Below are 11,588 nucleotides of genomic sequence, written 5' to 3' on the forward strand. Positions count from 1 at the left end.
AAAAAAAATAATAAATTTTATATGTAAAAAAAAAATAATAAAATTATAAAAATGTAATTTTTTTACTATTTATTTTTTTTTCTTTTTTTTTTTTATTTTTTTTTTTTTTTTTTTTTTTTTGTTTCTTAATTATTATATTATCTATGAAATATTTATATTCAATATGATGCGATATAGATATATGAATAGAAGAATAATGTTGGGAAATAAAATTAGAGAAAATATATAGTATTAAAAAAAAAAAAAAAAAAAAAAGGCATATAAAGGAAATATCAATATAAATATATTTTATTTATTTGTCAAATGTGAAGAAACGAAAAAAATACACACCTGAAAAGATATGTATATAAAATATATATTTGTGTATATTTATTTATTTATCTATCCATTTATCTATATTATAAATATATAAATATAAATATTTATATATATATTTATATATATATATATATTTATATATTTATTTTTTTTTTTATTTAATATGCTTGTGATTTTTTCGCTGTTTATTTTTCTTAAGATAATTTAAAAATTATTAGTTATGTAAATATGATAGACATTAAGATCGAAGAACTAAGGAATTCAAGTGAAGCAGATCATTTGGAATATGGTAACTTATTAGATGATAAAAGTATCGAGTTTATAGTTATAAAGAATAAAGATTTATATATTTATACATATGATACCCAAAAGAAGAATATATATTTGTTATATGAGACCAAATTAAATGCTCCTATTTTAAAATTAGTTATTTTAAAAGATATATTTTTAAATAAAAAAAAAAAATATATAAGTGGAATACTTTTGATTTATAAAAATATACATTTTATAATTTATAAATATAATAAAATTTTAAATAGCTTAGTAATAGTATTGAGACATACATTTAATAGAGAAATAAAATTTTCATCGTTATTTTATAATTTACCATGTGCGATTAATTATATTCATAAATATGATAATTTTAAATATAAGAAAAAAAAAGAAAAAAAAAAAATATATGATGTAACTAATGAGAAGCATTTAAGTAAATATGGAAAATCGAGTCTTCATGATAATCGACTTTGTGATATGAAAGTATATAGGTTAAAAAAAAAGAAAAAAAAAATTAAATTAAAGTTATTTACTAATAAAGATAAAGATAAAGATAAATATAAATATAAAGATAAAAATAAAGATAAAAATAAAGATAAAGATAAAAATAAAGATAAAGATAAAAATAAAGATAAAGATAAAAATAAAGATAAAGATAAAGATAAAGATAAAAATAAAGATAAAGAGAATAACGAATTATCATCAAATAATAAAACCACAAATGTTGAAGATATGATAATAGAGGATGATAATTTTATGAACAACTTAAATAATAATGTTGATGAATACAAAAAGGAATTATATTTTTTAAATAATTATTGTTTAAATTTTAATAAAAAAAAAATTATAAAGACCAAAAGAAAAAAAATTAATTTTTGTGAATTTTCCTTTACATTTTCTTATAATTTTAAAACCTTATATACGTTCTTTTATACAACAAAAAAAAAAAGTATAGAAGAAACAAAAGAAAATGAAAAAAATGGTAGGGTTAGGAAGGAAGTCCAAACGAATTATTTTTCGAATGATATATACCTTGATAATATAAGTAAAATTAAGTTACACCAGATATACAAACATTTTGTTTTTATAAAAAAAATATTTTATCATGACAATTTGGCTAACGTAGTTATTCAGAGGGACGCGGTAAGGAAATAAAAATTTATAATTTTTTTGAGGATTTAAATGATTTATGTTTATATGAAACGTATACTCAGTGTTATATATATATATATATATATATATATATATATATGTATATATATATGTGCATAATATTATATTGTTTTGTATATATGTTGATATGTTTATATATATATATATATGGTCATTTTAATTTTTATATTTTTCCTTTAGATTAATGTTGGTCAGAGAAAAATAGAAGAGTTAAATTTAAAGCTTGTGACTTTAAGAGTTGAAAAAGAAAAGTTTGATATTGTCGAATTAGTAAATAATATACCTAACGATATGGTGGATATATTAAAATATAAGAACATTGTTATATGTATATGTTATGATTATATATATATAATAAATATGATAAGCTATAAGAAAGTTGTTTATTTTTTTAATAAGACTAGTTATATAAATGAAATATTTGATTTAATGAAAGACAATTGTTTATTTGTGGATTATACTTATTTTAATATAAATTTTAGAATTTTAAATGTTCATACAAAAAATAATAATATATATTTATTAAATAAAAAATATATAATACATGGTCATATATCTAAAGATCTTAATGATTTAATACATTTAATGCGGTGGAATATAACATATAAATTTATGTCAACAATAAAAACGTCAACGTTTTTTACTTTTTCAAAACATTTATATTTTGTGTATTCCTATGATGGGATAGGCGGTGTGTCGGATATATGTATCATACGAAGAAAAGAACAGAGAAAAAAAAATAAAAATATTAATAAAAATGAAAAAAATGAAAATAATGAAAAAAATGAAAAAAATGAAAATATTAATATTTATAGAAAGAGAAAAAATACCAACACCTTTTCGTGTGCACCTACGAAAAGACCTAAAAATGAGGATATAGAAAATAAATTTATGCAAAATGTAAATCTTAACATTGTTCAAGAGCACTCTTCTTCTTATTATTATAATGATGATAATAATAAAAATTGTGTAGACATTACAGAAAAATCAAACGAGATAATTCCCACAAATAATGATATAACTCAAATGGAAAATAATAATAAAAAGGAAAAAAAAAAAAAAAATAATAATAATAAAAAGGAAAAAAATAATAATAATAATAAAAAGGAAAACAAAAATAATAATAATAATAAAAAGGAAAATATTTGTACCAAGTTAAAGTATTATAAAAGAAATAATAATTTCCTTTTTGATTTATTAAATTATTTAAATAAAAATATAAACGTCAATGAATATACAAAGGAACTGAATAATAAAAAATATGATTTGTTATTTCAAAAATATAAAAAAAAAATAAAAATTTTAGAAAATCATTTTTCAAAGATTAATGCTCATGGGAATATAGAATATTCCTCTCCTTTATTTTTTATGAAAAAAAAAAAAAATAATAAAATAAAAAATAAAATACAAGATAAAAATGGCAAAATGAATGATCATTTTAATAAAGTTAAAGATACTGTTTTGAATGAAGAAATAATAATACAAGAGACGCAAGAGAAAAATAAGGATAATGATAATAATGATAATAATAATGATAGTAATGATGATAATAATAATAACAACAACAACAATAATAATAATAATAATAACAACAACAATAATAATAATAATAACAACAACAACAATAATAATAATAATAACAACAACAATAATAATAATAATAATAATGATAATATTTTATTTTTTTCAAAGGTTGATAAAATATCATTCAAAGGAATATTGATAGATATACATAAACTATATGATCATTTTTCATCCATATATAAATGTATATATATATCTCTTATAGGAAAGAAGAAAAAGAGTACTATTAATAAAGTGTTTTTTGAATTACCCCTTGTTCTTAAATTAGATATAGAATTCTTACAATGTTATATAAAGAATATACACTGTACACAAATACAAGATCAAAAAATGCGTGAGAAGGAATACAGAAATTATTATAGAAGAAATAATCGTAAATATAAAGACACACCCATTCAATATATTCTATTAAATTTAACACAAGAAGATTGTAATAATAAAAAAATAGAATTAAATGATATATCTAAAATGAAGAAATTAAAAAATTATCCTATGGAGAAAGTTCTATGTAATAAAAAGAATGATTATTTAAAAGATGATGAACAGAATAGACATATCTTATTATGTATAAATAATATGATTTTTTTAAAAACGAAAAGAGCAAATCAATATTTTGCTTTATATGAAAATAATAAATTAAAAAGAAATCTTTTTTTAAGACAATTTAATGAAAGGATAAGTATGCTTTATAAATATGATAATAATGAGAATCTTAATCATGACGATAATCCTATTGAGTATCAAAATAATTCTGATTTATTTATAAATAATGTAAATGATGTGATGTATTCAGATGATGAAGCTATTGAAGATAAAGAAAGTATAGAACATGATGAAGATTGTTACAATAATTCTTTATGTTTGTTAAAAGAAAAAGATAATGAATATGTTATAGATGATACCAAAAGGAGAGATGATAATATTAATTTTATGGATTTTAATACAAATCGTTTTAATAATCTTAGTAGAGATAATTATTTTTGTTCAGAGAAAATTATGTACATGATAAGAAATAATTCAAATATTATAAATATGAATATGAAAACTAACGATATATATGAAGAAATACATTTAACAAATACATTGATGACTATTGAAAAATATTTATTATTTTTTAAAAAAACCAATTTAAATTATTTTAATAATAAAGATGTTACGTTTTATTTAAAGAAGATATATTTTCCATATATAATATATGAACATGATAATAGTATTATATGTAACCAAAAATATAATTCTATGGATAAAAAAGATATGGAGACAAGACATAAAAATGTACAAAATATCGAAAAAGGTATTAACTATAATGAACAAATAAAAGATGATATATCTAAATATTATGAGGAAGATAAAAATTTTGTTAACAAATTATGTTTTTATTTCTCTTATAAAAGAATAAGAAAAGAAAATCAATATATTTATGATGAAATGAAAAGTACACAATATTATATACAAAAAAAAGTGTTACATTTTTTTATAGAAGAAAAAAAAGAAAATATAAAAACACATATAAATTTAATAGACACAACTATAGCTTTTTTAAATTATAAAAATATTATCTTAGTACAAGTATGTAAATATGAAATCAATATTTTATATTATAAGAATACATATATCTTGATCAAAAAAATTCTTATTAATGATTATCCTGTTAAAAGTTGTGAATTAATAGAAAATTATTTAATTATATTATATGAAAATTATAATTGTTCTATATATATATTAAATAAAAATGTTATAAAAGAATGTATAAATATAATTAATAAAATAATCTTTTTATATAATATATGTACTATACATTGTTTAATATATGAAAATAAAAAAGAACAAATAAATATATATAACTTTATTAAATTTTTAAAAGAAAAAAATATTTTATCTACAAAAAAAATGTCATCACACAAATGTTATAATAATATGAATACATATAATGTAATACATAATTTAAAAAAAATTAATAGTGATGAATTATATTATAATTTTTATGATTTATATAAAATATTTCAAATAAAAAATTTATCCATGTTATATGATTTTATAAAAAGTAAACACATTCATATAGATAATATATTTCAAATCTATATTCCTAATATTAAAAATATTGATTGCTTATCAACATTATATCATAATAAAAGACATTTATATTTATCTTTCTTGTCGAACACAAATAATAAAACATTTAATATTTTGGATATTAAAAAGAAAAAAATTATTTTTAAAAGTAACTATATCATGGGGGTTCCAAAATATATATATAATACAATAAAGAAAAATAAAAATAAAAATAAAAATAAAAAAACAAAAAAATGTGACGGTGACCAGGAACAGCATGTTGATAATAATAATAATAATAATAATAATATAAAAGAAGATAATAACAAAAAATTTAATTATAATGATAAATCATTTATAAATTATTTGAATGCAGAAAAAATTATTAATGTTCTATTTTTTAAATTAAATAAAGACTATTTTTTAATCATTTTTTTAACAGGTAGACCAATATTAATATATAAATCGTTTTTTTCTCTAAACAAAAAAAATAATAATAATTTATTTTCTAGTCTCAAATTTAAAATCATTGTTCATAAATTTATTCAACCTTTGGTAAGTAATATTATGTATCTTCCAAGAAATACAAATTCTATTAGTAATAATAAAATATATGATGATAATATTTACAATGGTTCATATATACTTTTGGATGAGCATAATTTTAAAGACCCTACAAATAAAAAAAATAATAATAATAATAATAAAAAAAAAATAAATAATAATAATAAAAATAATAATAATAAAAAAAAAAATAATGTTTATTATAATTGCCTTGTTGTGTACCCATATATAGATATAAACAAAATTACAACAAATATAAGTCATGATAAAAATGTATCGAAAGAATTATTTGAAAAAGATATAATGAACAATTATTATATTAATTATCCCATATTGTTCTTATCTAATTATAAGGGGAAATTATATATACACCCTTTAAATAAAGAAACACTACAACAAAGTTATCATAATAATAAAGAACAGAAAGAACCAAATAAAAGCAATAATAATTACATTATACATTATGCACATAATAATATATTATATAATACCAGAGATATTTATGGACATATAAAAGGTTTACACAAAATAGATCACAATGAATTTATAAGCTTCTCAAATAACAAATTTCAAATTTTTAATATAAATGATTCTAAATATAATTGTGTTATACCTAAATCCACACAAGTTAATATTAGATCTGATTTTTTTCTTACGTCCACTATAACAAATGAACAATCTAATGAAAGCAATAATAATAATAATAATAATAATAATGGAAATAAACATAATTATAGTAATAATATCCATTTGAATAATCCATATGATGATACACACCTTGGACATATTAACTCTTATTGTAATCCAAATCATATCAGCATACAAAATGATATAATATTCTTTTCAAAAGGTTCCAACTTAATAAATCTCTCTTTTAATGATTCTTTCTCGGCAAAAAAAATTCTGTCATACCCTTATATTCATAAAATGTGCATATCGAAAGATGATTATGTTTTGAAGAAAGCACGAAAAGGTGGAAGAGGCTGTTACATCAACAAAAAAAAATGTATTAAGGAAATGGATGAAGTGAATGAAGTGAATGAAGCGAATAAAATGAATGAAACGAATGAAGCGAATAAAATGAATGAAATGGATGAAGTGAATGAAGCGAATGAGACGAATAAAATGAATAAAACGAATGAAACGAATAAAATGAATGATAATTATAAAAATAGTTGTGATAATGACGAATATGTAAATAAAAAGAATGGTTATAATTCTTCATATAATTTTCCATATCATGTAACATTTGGAAAGGTGCTAGCAGTTGTTGTTAGAATAAAATATGATGAATATTATTGCTTAAAGAAATTATTAAAAAAAAGAATTAACCTACAGAAAGATGAAATAAAAAATAATACCTTATATGAAAATGAAGAAATACAATGTATACCAAATATATATCTTGATGATTGCATTAATAATCAGTATACACATCAAATAAAAAGATTTTTACCTGTTCATACAGAACATACAACAAACAATTTGAAAAATGATCATATATTAAGAACAAATAATAAACTTATTCAATCTGTTCAAACATATACAAAATATTATAAATTATTATTATTCCACGAAAATAGTAAACATGTATATGGTTATTATATTTTTGAACACAGTGAAGAAATTCAATGTGTCTCTTTTGGATACCTTAATAATAAGGAATATATTTATATAAGCAGTGGAATCAATATTAACGAAAGAATAGAAACACAAGGAAATATATATATACTTGATTTTAGTAATATATTCTTTAAATTTAATAAAAATCATTTAGACTCATATTTTAACTCTTCTCGTAATGTTGATAGCTTTGGAAAATCGCTAGATGCTCATCAGAAAAATAACGAAAATGATGATGTAATGAAACAAATAGGAATTAACAAATCCGAAACAAATAATTATCATCTTAATAATGACGTTAACGTTAACGTTGACGTTGACGTTGATGTGAACCATATAAGTGAGGCCAATCAAAATCAAGATTTATTACATACAGATAATTCAGATAATAATAAAACCGAAACCACAAAGAAAGGAAAACTACTGGTTTACATGAAAAAAACATATAACAACTGTGTATCTCAAATTCTCCCATTTTATGTTCACACAGATAATTATAATAGTAATATTATGTACGGAGGGAGAAATTTTAAAAATCCTACAAAAAATGAAGGAAAGGAATATTTTCTAAATAATGAAGATAAATATAATCTTGATAAAAATAATACATATTGGAATGATATGAATGATTACAATAATAACTGTTATAGTAATATTCTTCATTGTATTAATTCCAAGATTTATATACATGAAGTAAACGATAACGATTTTACTAAAGGTGCTTTTCTTGATAATAATTTTTATATTAGTGATATTAAAATAATGAAAAATTTTATTATTATTGCTGATTTATTTAAAGGGATTTTTATAAATATGTATAATTATGAAGAACAATATGATAGTCGAAGTATTATTTCCATATCCAAAAATTTTTATAGTAACAATTTAAATATATTATGTTGTCATTATATTATATTCAACTCTTTTATATCAATTATTGCTATGGATGTTTATAACAACTTTATTGTTTTCTCATATAAAAACTATCAAGATATTGATAATCTCTATATATTCAATTATTTTAATTTTAATAGAAGAATTGTTAAATTTATTAACGCTTTAAATAAACAAGATAACTCAAACATTGCTCTGTCCTTATCCAACGATGGTAGTGTACATTTATTTCATCCATTAAACCATAAACGTTTTCTTTTCTTTAAAGAAATATATAATATTACAAAGAAATATATCTTTCCAAATTTAGCTGTAAATGTCCATACTCATCTAAAACCAGACTTTTTCATCCAATCCATTGTCTTAAATTTGTACAAAAAAACGGATAGCTATTTGGTGAAAAATATTTTATTTGATGACTTGTTAAGGTAAAAAAATAAAAAATAAAAAAAAAAAAAATTAGCTAGTTCATATATAAATTAACAATAAAAAAAAAAAAATGTATGTATACATATATATATACATATATATATATATATATATATATATATATATAATTATTTATTTATTTGTTTAATTTTTATGCAGACAACTTCCGTTTTACTCTAGCGAAGTGCTATACGAGTTATTTTATGAGAAGTCCAACTTGCTTCAGCATATAACCATAGTAATGCTATAAAAACAATATCTTTAATAAAAATATATATATATATATATATACATATATATATTATATTAAGTATTATATATACATTTATATTTATTTCTTTTTTTCTCTTCAGGGCGAGTTTTTAAATGAGCTCTATGTATTGAGCCTAAATTAAATCATTTGTTATAACTCGGAAATTATTAGAATATTCACAGTGTTGTCAAGATTTTTATTCTTCAATTAATATTTTTCATATATTTATTTTTTTTTTAAATTATTGATTGTTCAATTTGATAATTTTTATTCAGTACTTATTAACAAACTTTTTACATATAATATATATAAATATATATATATATATATATATATATTTATTTATTTATTTATTTATTCATTTATTCATTTATTCTTTTACATATAATTATTTTTGTTTACTTATTTTTTTCTTGTTATAGATTATTTATATTATTGTTTTAATTTTAAAATTAAAATTCTTTAAAAGTATATTTTAATATTTTATTAGGTTCATAAATGTTATTTATTAAAACTGTCCTTAAAAAATATATTACGTTAAGAATTAACACAATTTTTTTTTTCTTTAAGAACATATGGAAAATGTACTAAATAAAAAGCATGAATTCTTTTTCATGAATGCATAAACATATATCTATCTACATATATAACGTTTCTTCATTTAAGAGGAAAAATAGCAAAAGAAAAAAAAAAAAAATTTTTAATTATTAATATATATATATATATATATATAATATGTATGATGGTACACGTACACACCTTGCAAATATTTTTTTTTTTTTTTTTTTTTTATTTGATAAGAAAATACACAATTATATATATAAAAGGATATTTTTTATAATATGTATATAAATAAATATAAATATAAATAAATATATATATAAATAAATAAATATATATATATATATATATATATATATATATATACATATATATATTAAAATTTAGGCATATTTGGTTGCTAATTTTGCACATGCTCCTAAGGCTATTTTAATCATATTTTCTAATTGGTGAGGAACTAAATTGTTGTCGAAATCACCTTCGTCCCATTTGAATGGACATCCATCAACAATAAGAATACCACCTGTTTTAACTTTTCTTAAGGTTCCAATAACCATAAGAGTAGCTAGTTCCATTTCAACAACAGCAGCATTAGCTTTAGAATAATCTTCTAATCTTGAAGGAATAATTTTATTGGGATAATACATATCTGATGAAACACTGATACCATTAAAAACTGGAACGTTCAATTCTTGTGCACATTTATTTAAAGTATCATAAACATCAAAATCACCAACTGCTGGGAAATCTCCATGAATTAATAAATGAGAAACTCTATCTTCCCTAACAGCTGCATTACATATACATATATCACCTCTTTTTATTAAATCTGGTTGAAGAGATCCACATGAACCTGCACGAATAATTACTTTAGCTCCATTTTGACATAATTCTTCAAAACATACAGCACATCCTGCTGAACCTACACCGTGACTAACACATAAAAATTTCTGACCCTTATAATGACATTCTACACTTTTGTATTCTCTGTTGTATGCTAAATCAACATATGAATCACATACCACTTTTATCTTGTCGACTCTTCCTGGATCTCCTACAACTAAAACAACTGGTGTTATTTGTTCCTTGCTTATTTTTAAATGTCGTAAAACATTATCCATTTTAAATAATTAGTAATTATAATTATGGCAAAAAGTTAATAACAATGTATAAAAAATATATTATATGTATAAATATATATATATATATATATATATATATATATATATATATTTATTTATCTTTAAGTATTTTAAAAATAATGTTTTTTTATGAAAAAAAAATTAAAATTTAAAATGTAATTAAAATTAAAATATTTTATACAATAATATTTATAAATATATGAAGAAACATGAGAATACAAAAACCAATTATTATTATTTTTCTTTTTTTAATAATAAAAATATATTTAATTATTCCAAAAAGAAGAAAAAATAATAAATAAATAAAAAATAAAATAATTATATTAATAATATACATATATTATATATATATTATATATATTTATAAAGAATATATAAAATATTCTTGGATGTAGAAATAAATATAATGATATATAAAAAATGTTAATCGTTATTTTGTAGGGATTTTACATATATGTCATAACATATATATTACCGTGATATAAAAAAAAAGAAAAAGAAAAAAGAAAGAAAGTTATTATAAAATTGTATTTATTACTAATTTAAAAATAGCTAAAAATTACTATAATATTGAACATTTATAAGAGATAATTTTTTTTTTTTTTTTTTGAGCATAGCATATTAAAAAATAAATATAGGAAAGCATTTCCTTTTTTTTTTTTTTTCTTTATATATTGCGACTTTTTAATTTTGGTTGATTAATTTAAAAAAAAAAAATATAT

General features: G+C 18.8%; 2 protein-coding genes across 2 annotated transcripts; one reads left to right on the forward strand and one right to left on the reverse strand.

Annotated features, from left to right (window-relative positions):
* Nucleotides 1-546: 546 nt before the first annotated feature.
* PRSY57_0512400 (hypothetical protein) lies at nucleotides 547-9,305 on the forward strand (the record flags this gene model as incomplete). Its single annotated transcript, XM_012906193.2, has 4 exons — nucleotides 547-1,734; nucleotides 1,945-8,909; nucleotides 9,070-9,148; nucleotides 9,264-9,305. The coding sequence occupies 4 exons, from the start codon at nucleotides 547-549 to the stop codon at nucleotides 9,303-9,305; spliced, it is 8,274 nt and encodes a 2,757-aa protein (XP_012761647.2).
* An 802-nt stretch (nucleotides 9,306-10,107) lies between these two features.
* PRSY57_0512500 (purine nucleoside phosphorylase, putative) lies at nucleotides 10,108-10,845 on the reverse strand (the record flags this gene model as incomplete). Its single annotated transcript, XM_012906194.1, has 1 exon — nucleotides 10,108-10,845. The coding sequence occupies one exon, from the start codon at nucleotides 10,843-10,845 to the stop codon at nucleotides 10,108-10,110; it is 738 nt and encodes a 245-aa protein (XP_012761648.1).
* Between the last annotated feature and the right edge of the window lie 743 nt (nucleotides 10,846-11,588).

This window comes from Plasmodium reichenowi, chromosome 5 (genome assembly GCF_001601855.1).
Source record: "Plasmodium reichenowi strain SY57 chromosome 5, whole genome shotgun sequence".
Lineage (NCBI taxonomy): Eukaryota > Apicomplexa > Aconoidasida > Haemosporida > Plasmodiidae > Plasmodium > Plasmodium reichenowi.